The 19,410-nt window shown below is 35.3% G+C and overlaps 1 protein-coding gene across 5 annotated transcripts; it reads left to right on the top strand.

Annotated features, from left to right (window-relative positions):
- Nucleotides 1-626: 626 nt before the first annotated feature.
- On the top strand, nt 627-18,625 carry LOC126723071 (uncharacterized). Of its 5 annotated transcripts, XM_050426310.1 has the most exons (5): nt 627-1,010; nt 5,502-5,591; nt 11,942-12,034; nt 13,379-13,646; nt 18,234-18,625. In XM_050426310.1, the coding sequence occupies exons 3-5, from the start codon at nt 11,951-11,953 to the stop codon at nt 18,380-18,382; spliced, it is 501 nt and encodes a 166-aa protein (XP_050282267.1). In that variant the 5' UTR covers nt 627-1,010; nt 5,502-5,591; nt 11,942-11,950; the 3' UTR covers nt 18,383-18,625. The 5 variants fall into 5 exon arrangements, with proteins under 5 accessions (XP_050282267.1, XP_050282271.1, XP_050282269.1 ...); XM_050426314.1 differs by lacking the exon at nt 5,502-5,591; XM_050426312.1 differs by lacking the exons at nt 627-1,010; nt 5,502-5,591 and adding an exon at nt 8,631-8,807.
- The last annotated feature ends 785 nt before the right edge of the window (nt 18,626-19,410 follow it).

The following is a 19,410-nucleotide window of genomic DNA, read 5'->3' as shown; positions in this document are numbered from 1 at the left end:
TTAATACAAAAACACGCCACAACTCTACTCAAAAGCTATGATGAGTGTCATGAGTGAGTCTTAATGGTCCTATTTTGTACCAAAAATAACATGTTTTTATTTTTTATATATAATTTTTATTTAAAATTTTTAATTAATAAGTAGATAAAATAATTTAAAAATCAATTGAATCTATTTTTTAGGTTATGTTTAAGTGGAAATTAGAGTTATATTTTTATTAGATTGTCTTTTAGTTTTGTTTCTACTTTTTTTTTTGAGAAATAATTACAATATGCTACTAACCCTGCAGCTCAAACCTTTTTCCCTTCTAAACCCCAAGCATTTTGTATATGGGGAGGTGTTAATTCAACTATAAAGTCTTTGGCTAGTTTTATTTCTACTTAGATATAAGAGTGCATGGATATTTTTGAAAAGAAAAAATCAGAAATAAAGGGCCCATTTGGTATATGTGTTTAAAAATTGAAAATTATTATTTTAAAACTTTTGTGAAAATACATATAGATAAAAAATGTGAAAATACATAAATGTTATTTAAAAACTAAAAATTATTGTTTAGAAATTCTCACCAAACACTCCAAAGGAACTTAAAATAATAGTACAGAAAATAATTATTTTTAACCCAAAAATTTCAGCTAAAAATATACCCTTTTTCTCTCCCAATAATAACCGATGTCTTCCGCTCTCTTTTCAGATTCTCTTATGCAACCATCTTCTTCCTGAAAATCAAAACCCTCTCCTTCCCCAAAATCAAAACCCAAAAACCCAAAACTCAGATGTCGCCGGTGTCGTCGAGGAAGCTAGAAGCAATCCAAAATTTTTAACGCAACCTCTTAAGCAGCGCCTCTTCAATCTCAATACCATCCAAGCCTCTCTTCCCCGCGGTCCGTTGAAGGCGAGAGTGACAGCGGCACCGCTGTTTTTCTCTAATTTGTATCTGAGAAGCAAGTCCGTAAGGCAGAGAGCCACCACCACTGTCAGGCATCCATTCCGCCACCGTCAGATTGCTGCTGGTAATTATTTTCTGTTTTAAAATTTTGGACATTATGATTTAGGTTTTGGGTTTTTCCTGAGGTTTGTTTTTTTATTTAGCCGTTCGTGGTTGGTAGTGTTGGAGAATTGGAATTATTAGGATGAGAGGAAAGGAGGATGGTATAACCTCAAAAATCAAATTGTCTTTTTGTGGGTATTGTTGCATATTGCTATATGATTGAAACATTTGTGTTTTTGTGGGAATTTTATTTTTGTTTTGAAAGTTGGGGTTGGTTACTATAGCTGTTTGAGATTCCTAACAGGTGTTTGATAGAATGTCTGGGAGAGCTATACTCTCAGGTGATTGTTCTCTGTTAGTGTTGGCAGTAATAGTTTTAAAAACATGCATTTTTTGTTCACGGAATCTTTTAAACTCATAACCAATCTTTTAATACATGCATTGTACTTCTTTTAACCTCGTAAACTGAAGTACAATTCTCTTGATTAAAACTTTCAAAGAATTTATTGCCTATGCAGTTTTATGTTGTAAAAACATCATAACCATGAATCACCTGAAAGTTTTGAGGAATTTGCTGGTGGAATCTTTTGATTTTCCTGTAGAATGTTGTGACCCTTGTTTAAAAAATATTATTAAATTATGTTCGACTCTTGGCCTTTTGCTGTTTTTTTTATTTTATTTATGAATTTTATTATTTTTGATATTTTATTTAGCAATACTTATTATTATTATTATTATTTTTTGAAACTGCAATACTTATTAATTTAATAATATGTAAAATATATATAAATATTTTTTGCTTGAACTTTTTTGTGTAACTGTGTATATCTTAGACATTTGAGTCTAGATGTTTATTGCGAATTTCAGTCGGTAACAAAAACCCAACCCTTCCCCCCCCCCCCCCTCTCTCTCTTTCTCGCTCTCTCTGTTCTTTGCTTGGTACTTTTTTTTTTTTTTTTTCATCTGGGTTTTTGTAATTCTTTTTTCCAATATGCATGTTTAATTTTTTTTCTTGATTAGTGATACTATGCACTATTAATTTGGTTTGCAATTGTGGATTACTTTGTGGGTTTTGCTTTTTAGAGAGAGATTTAACAAAACAATGTACTATATAGCTTTGCTATATCAATTCTTGGGTATGATACTATGATCTTCCTCATTGTTGTGCCATTAGCTGAGAAGATAATTTACTTTCTTGGTGTTATTTATCTGTTCTTTAAAGTGCACTCCACATGCTTGATGAAATGTTTGAGTTGAATTTTATGGATAATTTAAATAGGTTGGATAAAGTTCTTGCATTGGGTTCAACTTCTATCTGCAGATAGCCATTTGAATGATGGGAATATGAGGTGTTTCTCTTTTGAAAGCCTATTTAGTAGGTGAGGAGGAAGTTTGCCTAGGAAGGACTATTGTAACAGTAGATGATTAACAGGTTGTGGGATGTAATGATAGTGTTGGGCTATTGGGGAAACACCACTTTTGGAACTTAAAATGCTTTAAGAAATGTTTTTATTTTCTTTTTTTTAGCCCAAGCAAGCTAGGATTCACTGACATGGACACGGACATGAACACGGGTAGGGGTACGATACGACGACACAAGCAATTTTTGAAAAATTATAACATGATATGGTAGATAGGACATAGGTACGACACCCAAAACTAAGTATCCGTGCATCCTAGAAGTAGTGGTTATTATATCATCTTCCTGGTTATTATAGGCTTGCTAATTCTCATAGATGAGCTAATACTATGAGGGGTTTAGAGGTTGATGGTATTTTGTATGAGGTGGTGTCAGAGATTCAAGATCAAGTGGTGGGTTTTTATGAGTCTTTATATTAAGAGTCGGAATCTTGGAGGCCTCGTGTTTGCAAATTTGGATGAAACTGATTGGCTTTCCCTAGAAAGGGAGTGAGGAGGAGGAGATCATTGCGGCTCTTCGGGAAGCTAAGGGTGATAAGGCTCCTAGCCCTGATGGCTTTACCATGGCCTTCTTCCAAAAATGTTGGTGTGTGCTTGAGAGGGATATTTTGGCTTTCTTTTCAGGCTTCCACAAAGAATGTATATTTGAGAAATCTCTCAATGCCACCTTTTTGTGTTTGATAGCTAAGAAGACTAATGCAGTTAATATTAGAGACTTCTGCCCTATCAGCCTTGTGGGTAGCTTGTATAAGCTTTTGTCAAAGGTGTTGGCACATAGACTTTGATTGGTTTTAGATAAACTGATTTTCAACTCCCAAAACTCCTTTGTTGGGGGAAGACAAATTCTTGATTCCGTTCTTATTGCAAACGAATGTCTGGACAGTAGATTGAAGAGTGGAAATCCGGGTGTAATTGTTAAATTGGATATTGAGAAGGCTTATGATCATGTGAACTGAAGTGCCTTGTTTTATCTTATGGAGAGGATTGGTTTTGGGGAGAAGTGGGGGAGATGGATGAAGGCGTGTATTCTACAGTTTGCTTTTCAGTGCTTATCAATGGGTCTTTAGTTGGTTTCTTTGGTAGTTCTCGTGGTCTTCGTCAAGGGGATCCCTTGTCTCCACTCTTGTTCTTGTTGGTGATGGAGGCGTTGAGTAGGTTGTTGAAGAAGACAGAAGATGGAGGCTTTCTTAGTGGTTTCCAAGCAAGCCCGATTGTTGGAGGAGGAGGTTTGCACATTTCTCATCTTTTATTTGCTGATGATACTATTCTTTTTTGTGATGCTTCCAGGGAACAATTATTATATATTCCAGGGAACAATTATTATATATTCGTATGGTTTTGATCTTCTTTGAAGCTATCACAGGCTTGAAAGTAAATGTTGGTAAGAGTGAGATTGTGCCAGTTGGTGAGGTTGGGAATTTGGATGCTTTGGCCCGCATTTTATGTTGTAAGGTTGGCCGTTTGCCCATGACTTACTTGGGTATGCCTTTGGGGGCTCATTTTAAGGATTCTTCAATTTAGAACCCTATTATAGAAAGGAGGCAGAAAAAGCTCTCAGGTTGAAAGCGGTTATATTTGTCAAAAGGGGGTAAGCTTACTTTATTGAAGAGTACTTTATCAAGCCTTCCCACTTATTATTTATCTTTGTTTACTATTCCACAACATGTGGCGAATAGATTAGAGAGGATCTAGAGGAATTTCCTATGGGGGAGATCTACTGATGTATTTAAATATTCACTTGTTGCTTGGAAAAAGGTTGTGTGGCCGGTGGAGGCAGGTGGTTTGGGGATCCGGATGATTGGGTTGTTTAACCAAGCTTTACTAGGGAAGTGGCTTTGGCCCTTTGGGAAGGAGGCCACACACTTATGGCGTCAAGTCATAGCCTCCAAATATGGGGAAGGTAGTGGTGGCTAGTGCACTAGAGCTGTTAGAGGAACACATGGTTGTGGGATGTGGAAGAACATTAGGAAGGGGGCAGAGAGTTTCTTTGGTCATGTGTTGCATGCGGCGGGAAAGGGTTTTCGTATTTGGTTCTGGCATGATCCTTGGAGTAGTCCTACTCCTTTGAAAGAATTATATCCGGAATTGTTTGCTTGTGCTGTGGATAAAGAAGCTAGGATTTCTGATATGGTTGACATTGCACTTGATGGGGGTGATAGAAGCTGGAACTTACTCTTTTGCTGTGAGTTTCAAGATTGGGAGACCGCAAGGTTTTATGCTTTCTTTATATCTCATCCAAAATACCTATGGGGGGTGATGATACCATGGTTTGGCAATTGAATCATAGTGGTGTCTTTGATATGCGTTCTTTTTATAAATCATTATTGAAAGCTCTATCGGTTTTTTTCCCTTGGCAATGCATTTGAAGTGTTAAGGTTCCTAGAAGGATGTCTTTTTTCTTATGGACAGCTACTAGTGGTGGGATTCTCACAATAGATAACTTTGTTAAGAAGAACTTGCCTCTTGTTAATTGGTGTTGCCTATGTCGGTGTGAGGAGGAAATCGTGAATCATTTATTACTACATTGCAAGTTTGTCCATACCTTGTGGAGTTAAGTCTTCTACTTGTTTGGGGTTCAAAGGGTGATGCCAAAGACAATAGTCTCTCTACTTTCTACATGGTGGAATTGGTTGGGCATTCATTCTTCCAATGTTTGGAATATGGTACCGGCATGTCTTATGTGGTTAACTTGGAAGGAACACAATGCCCGAACATTTGAGGCACTAAAAGAACTGTGGACCTTTTGAAGCCTTTACTAACTAGGACTTCGTTTGAGTGGTCTCGTATTTGGGGTTTTACGCGTTGTACTTCTTTGCTTGATTTCATTAATTCTGTTAGCTTTTCCCTTTGATCTATTTGTATCCGCTTTTTTGCTGTGAGTTTACTATCGTAAACTCATTGTACTTTTCTTATCAATAAAGTTTTTATTACCTGTCAAAAAAAAAAAAAAAAGGATTAAGCTTCAACTTGGATTGGTGATTTATATGAAAGTGTAGGCATAATAACATGTTCTTCTTCCATTTATTTCATTTTCACTTTGTTTTTCCATTTAACTTTTTTAAACTTACAATTTTCTATCTTAAATGGGGTACAGGTTTTCTTCTCTGGGATCAAACTAGCGGTGTTGGGTAAGAAATAAAAGTTCTGAGAATAAGGTCCAACAGTTTCAAGAACCCAAAATAAGGTTTGCTCTAAAATTTCTTATGCAATTTTCAAATTAAATATGGCCTCTTATTTGAAGATGAGAGTTGAAACTTTCGACCTATAAATTAGTTTCCCGAGTTCCACCACATTCATTTGCCATTCACCAATTATCATAATCTTAATTTGCTTATTGCAGCATGAGGACATAATGTCTTCTAGATTTACACTATTGGGCCTACATTCATTAACTATTTTGAAGAATTTTCCATCTATCTTCTATATCATTACCACTGTATCCTTGCACATAATGATGATTTTAACCTTTTTCACTAATCTCATATAAAAAGGATTGTTCAAAGTGCCTACATATATGATCTGTTTGTTTCGATATAAAATATTTGCAAAGGTAAATTATTTACATGTAAAATATTTGTAGGAAAATATTTTCATTTTATAGTGTTTGATAGTGTACATGACAATACTGTGTAAAATATTTTCCAATGGTTGGCACAAAGTAAAATGAAAAAAAAAAAATAATAATAATAATAAATTAAAACATTTTTTTATTAACTTCCAAAAAATACATAGAGACGGATGAGGGATCACTAGAGCTAGTAAGAAATATTGTTTTTTACTTAATTTTGAACAAACTTTCTGCCAAGATCTATAAAAGTTTTTGCTCACTTTACAACAAACAAATTCATTTACTTTCTAAAGTGAAGCTAAAGTTAGTTTCTTATTCAAAACACTGGAAATTAGCAATATGAAATTAGATTGTCTTCAGAAAGTTGGGCAAGTACTTTACTGTGTAACACAAGAATAAGTATACGTTCATCCACCATCCCACATACAATAAGATGCTCAAAAATCCCAAAATTGGTTTTATTTTCTACACCAAGCTGAGATGATAAATCACTGACTGTTGCTCCATAATAATACAACCATCATGGTAACCCCATCTGGCTCAACATCACTCACTAGCATCAAATTAAACAAGTCCAATGCCTACTTCAAACAATTATGCACCACATATCCATCAAACATTGAGGTCCAAGTAACCACATCTCTCACGAAACTTTGATCAAACACTTCACGCACAAATCCAAACACCCACGTTCAGCATAAAAATGGACCAACCCATTTTGCACTACCAAATCCGAATCAAAAGATTCAAAACCCATCTTCCAAACCCAGCAATGAACCAATACCCCCTCTCAAGCTGCACAAAATTGCTTGCACGCCTTGAGCCCAAAAACGAAGCTCCGGCAGTCCATTTCGACGCATTCTTGAGCCATTTGACGAAAAAATGAAAACCCCATGGTGGAAATTTTGGCTTTACAATAGCCCCTGATCATAGTGTTCCACATATAAGTATTGGGTGTTTCAATCTGAGAAAAAAGCACACGGGCATATTGAATGTCACCAGAATCAGCTAAAGCGCAAAATGCTAAGACACAGCGGTGCCTCGTACTTGCCAGTGGTGCCTCAGACCATGGAGCCGGTGATTGGTGGGAGAGGGGAACAGTGGTGGCTGGGTTTTTGAAGAGAAATCTGAGAGGGAGAGTTTGAGCATGAAAGTAACTGTGGGAGTGAAGGAGTGATAAGTATCGGAGTGTGAGAGAGTGAGCAAATGTAAAATGTTTTACCAAAATTTTAAGTGTAAAATATTTTACATAAATTTGCTTAGGTTGATTTGGTTAACTGAAAATATTTTACTTTTGATCAAATATTTTACTACAAAACAAACACCGTAAAATTGGAAAATATTTTACATCGAAACAAATGGAGCGATAAGAACTTTTGGAGGTAGATGTTATAGGCTTAATTTTAAGAGGACACTATATTAAGAGCAGTTATATGTTTACTAGCCTCATCACATGCACTTCGTGCGTGCGATGAGGCTTAATTTTTAGCAAAAAAAAAAAAAAACTCTTGTGTTTTTATTTTATATATATAATTTTTATTTTGACAATTTAATTTATAAGTGGATAAAGTAATTTGAAAATTAACAGGAGAGTTGTCCTATTTTTTAGGCAATGTTTTAGTGGAAGTTAGAGTTGCATTTTTACCAAATTGTCTTTTAGTTTTGTCTTTACTTAAACATAGGAGTGTAAAGGCATTTTTGAACTAAAAAATGAGAAATCCAAAAATGAGAAATCCCTTAAATAGTAGTATAGATGTTGCGTAGTAATTCTTTTGTATTCTAAAATTATTAGTAATTATCAAAGCAAATGTAAGAGCACTTTTATAGTAATGGATTTAACTATGATTTGCGTTCACGTAGCCTAAGTTTTTTGTTATCATTTTCAAGTCATAGTACCTTCAAATAAACTAGATAGTTTTAATATTTATTTAAATATACCATGCATCGCATAGGTTAACGACTATTACATTATATATAATTGTTAACAATAACTGAAATTTTAGGGAATATAATTGTTCATAAATTATCCTTAGCAAGAGAACAAATTAGAGATATTATACATTTATCCATACAAGTTTCATCCTTTTTAAGCTTTGTTTATTTCAATATAAAGCATTTTCATTCAAAAATGGATTTGTAAAACAAGTTCAAGCCTATCTTTAGGTTTGATTTAGAAACAAGCCAAGCTTAAACATAATAACGTATTTATAAACAAGCTCTTAAATATGAAGGTTGATTGAAGTATATATAATATAATATTAGGCAGAAATACGGATACCTTTTAAGTTCCTATATTTGGGGGGGGGGGGGTATTTTTCGTTCTGGTCTTTATGTTTTTAATGCATTCAATTTGGTACTTGTTTTCAAAAAATTTCATTTTGATCTTCCTATTGAAAAGGTCCATTTTAGAATAAAAATTAAAAAATATATATAAAATAATGAATTTAAAAGGGAAAAAAAAATGAATAAAAGAAATCGCCATCTTTTCTTGCACTTTCTTGGTGGCAACCAAACACAAGATTAGAGAGAAAACTTTACCTTGCTCATTGATATGAAGGAACAAAAGCAAAAGGTCTCGTCTCCTCTCTTCTCCTCTGTTCTCAGCATTGCAAGGTAAAGCCCTATGAGAAATTGTATTGTATAATAGTCTTTGTATTTTTTGTACATTTATTGTGGAATCTCCTTCATTTGAGTCTCTACTAGACCATTATCATATTCTCCATCTTCAACCAATGGTTGATATTCGATCTAGGGCTTGGAGGAGTTCTTCAATTGTTGGGCTGATTGTGGAAGATTTATGGTCTGTGAGTTTTCTGACCATTCAAAGAACAGGTTTTGCTTTGTCTTCCACCCCTTCCTTCTTATTTTTCTTAAACCTTGCTGACCTATATACACATTCAAGGTATCATTTTTTGTGAGCTTTTGTTTAATCTGCTTCTTGGCTACATTGTTAAGCATCAAAGTTTTGGTGCAAACAGAGGATTTCATATTCCATTATGGAACTTAGGATTTTATTCCCAAAAGAAAAGCCTTTTCTTTCAATCTTTTGATCTGATTGTTTACCCAAAATCCTTGTTTTTGATTCTTACTTTCTTTCATTTACAATTCTCTTTCATATCCACTTCCTTCCTAGTGGGTTCTGTTAATTCTTGCGAAATTCACCTGGAGATTGGATGTTAGCCATTTTGAAGATCATTCTTTTGATCAATTGCCAAAGAGAATGCTTGGTGCTGTTTCTCCTCTCAGCAAACTATGACCTGAACATTTATGATTTTGGGCCAGCATGTTATTGATGCTTGAAGGTCCTAGTGTGGAGATAAGCATGTGAGTTTGTTTTTCGTGAGATTTGAAGCATGCCCCTTTGGTTTTTAACTCATTTCTATAGCGGGTCTTGATCACAACATGGTTCTGAGCTTCAATTCTTTTGGCTTGGCTCTTGTGATCAGTTTTATGAGATTGTGACATCAAGCTGTCCTCCATATTGGTATGGTGCTACAGATTTGGAAAGAGATTCTCATCTTTTCGCTGTGCATTTTCCTGCACTTACTGCATCTGTTGTGAGGTTCACAGGGGCTGGTAGTTGCTTGGTTGTTGGGATGCTTACTTCTCTTTCTGCAACTGTGGATGTTGCACTTTGTTTTTGCTATGGTGGTTTACTCAGTTTGCAGCTGGGTTTCATTGGTTTCTGTTGCCATTGGTATTGGCATTTCTTCTAAGAATTTGATGCCAGATTTTAGACTTATGGTGTGCTACCTCACTGCATTTGAAAGGTTCTGTCAATCTATGTCTAGTACTCTAGGCACTCTACTCTGTTTTGGAGCCCTGGTGCTCATCATATTTTTGGAGCCGTGGGGCTCACCTTTACGCAGAAAGTTCTGCATCATTACTGGTTTTAGTAGAAAGTTCTGTGTTGTTTCCGGTTTCTGCAGCAAGTTCTGCGTTGCTTCCGGATTTGTTTCCGGTTTAGTTGTTCTCCATTGATGTGTTGGTGTTTGCCGGCAATACTTTGTTGGGTCTATTGTTCTCCAGCCAGTGTTGGTGTTTTTGCAGCTGTCATTCTAGTTTCTGTTGTTGACCTTTTATGGCATCTTTTGTCTGTGATCAGTGGCGCCTCTCACTGGCACCTTCGCGTTGCACTTGATCATGGCATCTTGGAGCTCACATTGAGCCTTTTACTTCAGCCATGCAGGATTTCTTCTTCTTCATCTAGGTTCATATGTGTGTACACTCCATCTTGACTCTTGAGGGGGCCTATTAAAAATTGTATTGTGGATTTGTCCTTGTATTTTGTACATTTTATTTTAGTCTACACATTTTCCATATTTTCCACGTGTGATTTTTTTAATTAGTTAGGAATTACCGAATTAGTTAGTTTGTTAGTGATATTTTCTTAGGCTACCACTTGTATATATAAGAGTGCTTTGATGTAATTTACACATTGATAATACAAGCTAGGTTGCACGGACACCGACATGGATACGGTGTACGGCAATTTTTGAAAAACAAGGGTACGACACGTCTAAGGTATGATAATTACTTAATTAATTAATATTTATATTTAGGTATATTTTTAAAAAAAAATTAGACATAATTTATATTTATTTTAGAATTTAAATTAACTAAGAACCGCAAAGAAGTACAATATCACTCATAAAATAGCAAGGAAAAAAACTTAGATACAGTATCTTAAGTGTTGTTTCTTAGGTTCTCATATTAAGATTCAACCATGTGGCTACTTAATTAAAAAATTCACTTCCATCCCATGAGAAAAATCCACATGACAGAATTTTAAAAGGAGAATCTAAGGAACAACACCTAAGTATTGTACCTAAGTCTTGTCCAAATAGCAAATACTAAACAATAAAACAATTAGTCAGGAGCCATTTGTTACCGTTGTTTAAATAACAGTTTTCAGTGTTTAAACAACATTACACATATTTTCACACACTTTTTCATCCACACGTATTTTCAAAAAATACAAACGTTACTAGAAATCCCTTGCCCTCATTTACTAAACCCATATAGAAAAACCCATAAAATTAGAAATAGTCAATTACTAAACAACAATGTCAAAATTGCAAAAACGATAAAACCCAACCAAAAAAAGAAGAGAAAAGAACTGAGAAAGAAAGATCGAAAGAAAGAGAGAGAGAGAGAAATTGAAACCTGAAGGAGAGAGAAACTTCGTTCTATGACGGAGGGGGAGAGAGGGAGCTTCAGGGTCGCTAGCGGGGGTTCATTTGTCGCTGATCTACGGTGGAGTGACTTGCTCAGCATTGACAAGGCAAGAACAGAGCCAAGAGAGGCGCTGAGGGGCTTTGGTGCAAGAGAAGGAAGAACTGAGAGGTAGATGTCTTTTAGGGCTTTTAGTTGATTGTTATGCTCAAACTAGGATCAACGGTGAGTGGTTTGTAGTTGTCAAAATCTTGCTTCTTTTTTTTTTTTTTTTTCTTTTCTTGCTTTTTTTTTTTTTTTTTTTTTTAAGATCTGCCGTGTCTGGGACGTACCGGCGTGTTGCAACCGTGTCACGGCCATGTCCGGGCTGTACCCAGATTTTTAAAATTAAAAAAAAAAAAAAAATTTCTGGTTCGCATTGGGTACAGATTTGGAAAGTGTCTTACCAGTACCCGTGTCCAAAATGTGTTGGACACGGGTACTTGGCCAAAATAGGCGTGTCCGTGCAACATAAAATACAAGAAGTTATTTATTTTACTCTCTATATTTTGACAAGCCCTAAGCTCAAGTTTTAGCTTCACCAAACCAAAGCATGTATTAATTATTATGGTTGATGATCAGGCATTCAAGGTTCTAATTACATCTAATTGCAATTTTTTTTTTCTTTTTCTTTTTTGTGTAAAACTGAAAAACCCTAATAAAAATTATGTCTATTTGTTTCTCTTTTTACTTTTAATTTTTTTAATTTTTTGTTGTCTATTCTCTGTATGTGTGTGTTTTTCTCTTTTTAGAATTTAAAAATGGATGAGACTATGAAGCAATTCCAAGAGGGCTTAATTGAGCTTGAAACTGAAGCTGAGCATCTTCTTTTAGCTCGCCATCAGGTATTTTTCTCAAACTCACTGCTTTGTTTTGGAACATTTTGTTATGTTACTAAGAAAGTGTGGGAAAATACAAAGACATTTGACATTTGATGCTTGAGGACAACTTCTATTCACTATTTTAAGACAAGTCTGTTAATTTAGAACTCAAAATTGAAACATTAATGCTTAAGAATGCAAAATTATAAATTTTTGCTGTTATCAGGGAACTGAGAAACAAAATTGCAAGCTCAACTAAGTCCAATACAAGTTGTTTGGCTCGGTTGAGTTAATAACCCTATTTTTTATTTACTTGAAGAAAAAATTTTAATTTGTTGTTATTGTTGTTGTTTGGTTGTTTTTTTCCCTCTTTGATTAAAATTATGTTTATCTAAAGAAAGGGGAAGGGGAAGGAAAGGAATTAGAGAAGAAAATAATTCAGAATTCTTCCTTGGAAGTAAACAAAAAATTTCTCTTCAAAATAGGTGAGATTTGGAGAGAAAAATTGGTTGCAAGGTGGGCTATGACTTATGGAGTTTTGTTTTCTGATCTTTTGGGATGCATAGGGTTTAGCAGAGAAGGTGATTGATTTATTGCTTGGTTGGAGAAAATGGGTGGTAAACATTCATCAGACATATGGAAAATGTTTCCTTTGAGTTTGATGTGGACTATATGGAGAGAATGCAATAGGCATACATTCAAGGATGAGAAGCACACAGGAAATAAGTTGCTTGTATTTTTTCTAGTTCCTTATTTGGTTGGTCTCAAGACATGGGGTTTTACAAATAGGGATTCTATTGTTGTGTTTTTAGATACACTGCCTTTTGTAGATAATTTTTTAATTTCTTGTAATTCTTTAGGCTCTTCGTGTTCATTTTACATGAAGTAGCCTCTTTTTAAAATTATTATTACCTATTGTTAAAGACGAGAATCAAATAATATAGAGAAATGGTAGCAAAACAAAGAGAAAACACAAGGGATTACATGGTTTGGCCAACGGCCTACATCCACAAGATAAAGACATGGCGGCTACATCTTTACTGTATTCTCAAGTGTTGATTACAATGAACCATAGTAGGGCATATATAAGAGCTAGGGTTAGCCCTACATGGGCTTACAATATATTGGACCTCTTGACCATTTTACATTAACATAAACTCAATGTCTTCAACACCTAAAAAAAAAAAAAAAATTATTTCTTCTTTTTACTTTAAAGGAGGTAATATAGCTTTTTATTTTTTTCTTTCTTTCTTTTTTGTGCGTGTGTATGTGTGATGGATAAATCTTACTTTCTTTGTGAGGACATGAAGGGTTACTTCCTTTCAAAAAAGACATGAAGGGTTACTGATTCCTTTGATGAAAATGTAGCTAATTGAAAATGATAGAGTGAGGAATGGAAATAGGGAGGCGCTTACTGCATTGAGGAAGAGGGCTCGGACAACAAAAACTAGTGTTCCATCTCCTTTTGAGTCAATAATGAGAGATATTGGGGGTCCCGAATCGAGGTCCTTGGTGAAGGAGGTATGTACCACCTGTGGTAACCATGACTCTAATGAGCGGACATGGATGATGTTCCCCGGGACTGATCTCATTGGTAGGATTCCATTTCATGCTGCTCATACCATCTTGGAGACAGGTTTTTCTCAAACCTTTCTTATTTTATTACAATTATGTGTTTAAGTTGCTTTTTAATATGGTAGTTATAGATATACACACACTCATCACATACCAAATGAGGTGATTTAGTAAGGAGTTCCCAGGCTTACTAAGTTTTTGAGTATGTTGAGTTGTTGAAGAAATACAAAATTAACATACATCAGAAATGAAACTTTTGTTCTTTCTAGAATTTGTGCTCTTTTGTCATGAGGGTGATTTTGTAATATATGTGTGTGTGTACGCGCGCACTCGAACGTGTCCATATGAAAATTGTCTCTGTCACTCAAATATTACTTGCATACTACTGTAAGTAAGCCTCTTTCTATAAATATTAACTCAAGTCAAACAATAGCTCTATTCCAACTCTCCTTTGAATTCCTCCATCCAGGACAAATAAATTAAAGTTTTTAAATTTAATTTCTCTGCATTGTTTGTTCCCCTAGTAAACAATAACATTTTGGATTCATTTGAGAAATGCAATAGAGAAGGCTTAAAATTTTAATTTGTTAGAGATACTTGTAAATATATAGAATAAGACCAATTAAGAAGCAATGACAGGCCTGATACTAATAGGTATTAGATTGATTGTTTTGGATTCTTGAACCCATATCTTGGAACTCAGAACCTTGTTTCGATAATCCACATGGTCAACTAAATTTGTCTAATGATAAGTTGATATCTAAAGTTAGTTACAAAAAAAAAAAAAAAATATATATATATATATATATATTGGGTGCATGTGTAGCTTTCCAATAAAAAACTAGTTACAAATAAAGGAATAGCTAGATGTTTTATATGTTCAAGTATCAAACATTCCATGATAATGTCATTGTATTATTGGCTTGATATATTGGTTTTTATCCCTGATTTCAATCATGGGGATTGTTGTCAATTACATATCCAAAAAAAATGGTGATTGTTGTCAAGGCTATTGTTTTGTTGGTCTTATAGCAGTTCTTAACAACTTACAATGCCCGGTTTGCAATTTGTGCTAGAAAAAGCATTGTGGCTCTCCCTATATGCATGCCATATGATCTTGGATGCAAGGTTGGATTGAGTTTATAACAGTTGGATCACAAAATCAAGATTTTGTTCTGTCCTATTACAAACTGATATCTAGATGAATCTCCTTCTTGTGTTGTTGTAACATTTAGTATTTATGATGTGGTGATGGAAGATTAATTTGTCACTGCTTTGCAATTTTTTTATCCAAGATTTATTTTTATTTTTATGGGAAAATGTGTGAAGTTCGTTAGAATAATGGTTAAATGATTTAATTCACCTCTTTCCTATTAGTTTAAGTTTTGGGGACTGGTGATAGTTTATCATTTATTAAGGCTCCACCTCCCCTTTAAAATTAAAAATTCCATGGGTACTCACTTATTGAGGGAGAAATTGGGTCCGTACATTAGGGATTGTATTAGAATAATGATTATGTGACTAAATTCACTTATTTCTTATTCGGTTAAACTTTTGGGACTAGCAGTAGTTTATCGAAGTCCGATTGTAGCAAGATTCGTATGATTTTAAAGATATAGTTATAAGAATTTTAGGCTTAAAACAATTTTTAACTTGGGTTTCTATTTTACAAGTTATGCTTAGTTTTATGAGGCAAGATTTTTCCCCCAAATTACTAGCTGGCATTTTTTAAAATAAGCCACTTGCCATTGGGTCTTATGAGAATCACATGATTTTTTTAAAGACTTAACAAGGATTTACTGTTAAGCCTATAATTTTTTTTTTTTTTTTTTCAATCTCACTTTCCCTAAATTGCAACTAATCTTTATCATTGTCAATCCCCATTTGCTAAGAATTTATCTAGTAAAAAATGCCACACCTTTTCCAAAAAAAGATCACCGGTCTCTTCACATTTCTAAGCAATGATGTTGTTTTCTTGACATCAGAAACCAAAGGGATTGGATTTGAATTGTAAATGTGTATGAAGTTTTGACAATGGATAAGGCTGTTCAGCTAAGGAGGAGTTGGGGATGGGCTTGGGCCACGGAATAGGGAATTCAAGAGACCTGTGTGGCTTGGATTGAGAAGTTGGAAGAGGGCTTGATGGATTCAATGTGATTGAGCTATCACTATGATGACAGCTATTTAATTAAGGCCAACAAGCTCTGTATTTTGTGCACATAGGTGAGAGATTTCCTAGTGAGGGAAGTGCACATGGGTGGGCTTGCAGTGAATTTTGGGTGTAATAAGACCATTGAGGAGCTAGAGCACAATTCTACTAGCCAAGCCTTAAGTGAGATGTCACCAAGATAATGGGCCAGAGTTGCCAATGTCAACTGGCCAAACACTGTAAGCAAAATGTTGGCCTTTACACCCCTTTACTGGTGCTACATTGCCCTAGGTATGATGTAAGCATGGATTTTGTGCTAGGTCTCTCTTGCACCCTTAGGAAGCATGACTTTGCTCTTGTGACTATGGATAAGTTATCCAAAATGGCCCAATCATTCCCTATTCTGAGACCTCCAATGCCTCCAAGGTTGCCAAACTTTATTTCGATGAAATTGTCAAACTATATGGCCTCCCCAAAAACATAGAGTCTGATAGAGACATTGGGTTAATGAATTATTTTTAGAAAACTGTTTGGCCCATAGAAAGAAAAAAGTTGAAATTCTTGACGGCTTACCATCTGGCAACATATGGCTAGACTGAGGTTGTTAATAAGAACCTTAGGAACATTTTAAGGTGTCTCGTAGGTGAACATGCTAGGAACTTGTATTCTATTCTCCCTATGGCCTGATTTGCATGCAATTCTCTATCAATAGAATCATAGGCATGAGTTCGTTTGAGGTTGTGCATGGTTAGAAGGCTAGGAAACCTTTAGGTCTCCTCCCCATGTCCCCTCATGTTTGAGTGTCTGAGTCAACCAAAGCTTTTGGATGGCATGTCCATGACTTGCATCATGACATCAACAAATGCATTCAAGCAAGTTATAAACAATATAAAATTAAGGTTGATTCTCATCATCGACATTTAGAATTTAACATATCAGATTATTTCATGGTTCATAATTTAGGCCTAAGTAGTTTCCTTTAGGAATAGTTAGGAAATTGCAAGCTCGTAGTGCTGGACCATTTAAGGTGCTAAAGCTAATTGGACCAAATGTGTGTCATTGATATTAACACAACTCTTAGCATTATTATTATTATTTTTTTATAAGTAACAAAAGTTCATCAATCAAAAAAGAGAATACCTAGGTACACTAGAGGTGTTCTTGAGTAGCAGTACATCAAACTCGCAAATTACAAAAATTAAATCAAATAAATTAGAACAGGGAGGAGAAATTTTAGCAGTACTCCAATCCAGCAAAGAATGAAGGAGGGAATTAATTTCAAATATAGACTGTTCATTTCCCTCAAAGCATCTCACGTTCCGTTCTTGCCAAAGGCACCACATAACATAGTGAGGCACAACCCTCCGGAAGACGATATTTCTGTGTGGGGAAAGAGAGGTGAGAAAAAAAAGCAAGAGCGAGAGTAACCCCTTACTTGAATTATTTCAAGTATAGGACTAACATTTTTTGCCAAATTACAAAACTGCCTTTTTTTCTGCTGAATTTTCATGAGGCTCCCACCTCAAGCACCGTACAGCCTTATTTAAGGTGCTCAACTAGGCTCTAAAGGCAAGCACTTTACTAAAGGCACCTCGCAGGCTTCACTGGTGCTTTAGTAGCACCTCACCTCGCCTGATCGTCTAGGCGAGTGCCTAGCTCGCGTGTGACTGCACTGCTTTGAGGTTCAAGATGTGTTGATACATGTATACAAGTATCTGGGGACCATCAAATATGACTTATTTCTTCAAAATTATTTTCCTGCCCAAATATATGATATTTTTAAGAATTATTGGATGGGTTTCATGGGTGACCAAATAGTATTAGTATCTTGGATATGCTGCTAATATAGCTCCGTCATAGGAATAGAATTCCACCTGAAAGGAGTGGATTCAAGGTAGTGGAACAATGTTGTGAAGTTGCACAGGAAAGGATTCTTAGGATTCTTTGATAACATTTAGCTGCATTTGCTTGCACTAAAAACTGTTTTCAGTTTGGCAGTAAACCAGTCATCCAGGTGGCCCATGAGAAGGGATAAAGGACAGACTCTTCAAGAATCAAGAGTTTTCAGTTTTTAAACAACATTACACGTATTTCTACACACTTTTTCACCCACATATATTTTCAAAAAATATAAACAATGTTACTAGAACAACATTACCAAACGGGCCCTAATTCTCCTTATTCTCAAATGGAACCTCCTTCCTTGTAAGAGCAAGGCTGAAGGTGAGGTAATGGGTTCAAGACCCAACTTTCTAATTAAAAAAATTATTAATTATCCGCATACTTTTTTTTCTTCATTTATAATCTTACAAGTGGTTGCTTCGTAGAAAATAAAATTAGTTTTCTATCTAATGGTTTATGTTATTGCTTAAGTTCCTCGATGCTGCTGATAGTTTTTTGATCTTGATAGTCATTATTGTCAAGAAAAATGTTTCTTCACTTTATATATATAAGATAATTAATATTGTGGATAGTCTGGGCCTTGTACTTGTAATGTAGATCAAGCACAACTTGACTTTGATGCAAAAAGACTCCAGAGCTATATGAAAGAGAAGTCCCTTTTGATTTCAGAAAGAGGTGCCATTGCTGACAGGATCAGTCCAGGTGTACTCAAATCTCTCATAACCCTCTCAGACAAACCAAAGTAAGTGGTGATTTTGGAAATATAGTCTTCGTCATGGCAAAAACCTCACCTCTAGTCCCCCTGTGGAAATTTCACTCATTTCTTCTCCATCTCACAATTGTAACATTCACATTTACCTGGTATGAAATTATGTATAGACTAGTTTTGAATGTTTTCTCCTAATCCTGCTCATGAGGGTTGACAATTGCAGCATTTGACTCCCTGTTAGTAATGATAGAAAATTTAGAAGTTAATGTTTGTTTGATCATCCTTAATCTTCATGGTTATATTTCTTTTTTGGGTCCTACTTTGCGGTTACACTTTTGTTCAGAACACTTATGCTTGTCAGTGATCAGCATATCATACACGGGTAATTCTTGCATGCCCCGGGAGCAATGCTCCCTTCTCTCACATGAAGGGTGGGACCCATGGATGGGGTCCACCCCTCATGTGAGAGGAGGGAGCATTGCTCCCGGAGTACCTAAGTTTTTTCCATCATACACACCCGGTAACAGTATTTTTATGACACTTGAATGTACCAGCCTTGTTCCTGAAATGCGCAGAAAAAGACGGGTGTATCATTACCTATTGTAGATGATACAAGTCAAGTTATACAAAATAATATGATGGTCCAAATGTGGCCATCAAAGATAAGATCTCCATTTCCTTTACATGTGTGCACACCATAATGAATGCTTCTTCACTGTTCTATGGCATAATACATGGAACCATGTTCCCATGTTTATAGTTAAGACTAGCTAGTATTCAATGATACATGATGAGTCTAAGACCTCTAGCTTTTGTCTTGTTTCCTTTTTGTTTTGTTCCCTTTTTGTTTTGTTCCCTATGGCTTTCTTCCTCCCTACTCAAATGAAGTGTTAAAAAGAAGAGTTTGGTGTCAGGTTGAGGGACCTTGTAGTTCTATACTTTTTCCTATAAGTGTGGAAGTTTCGTGGGGACTCAACAAAAGGTTTGCACATATTGCCCTTGTGTTCTTGCTCTGTGGTCCCTCAACAAAAGGTTTCTACAGGGTCTGATTAGCTAGCTGATGGG

This window comes from Quercus robur, chromosome 4, assembly GCF_932294415.1.
Source record: "Quercus robur chromosome 4, dhQueRobu3.1, whole genome shotgun sequence".
Taxonomy (NCBI): Eukaryota; Viridiplantae; Streptophyta; class Magnoliopsida; order Fagales; family Fagaceae; genus Quercus; species Quercus robur.
This window is presented reverse-complemented; position numbering and strand designations above follow the sequence as displayed.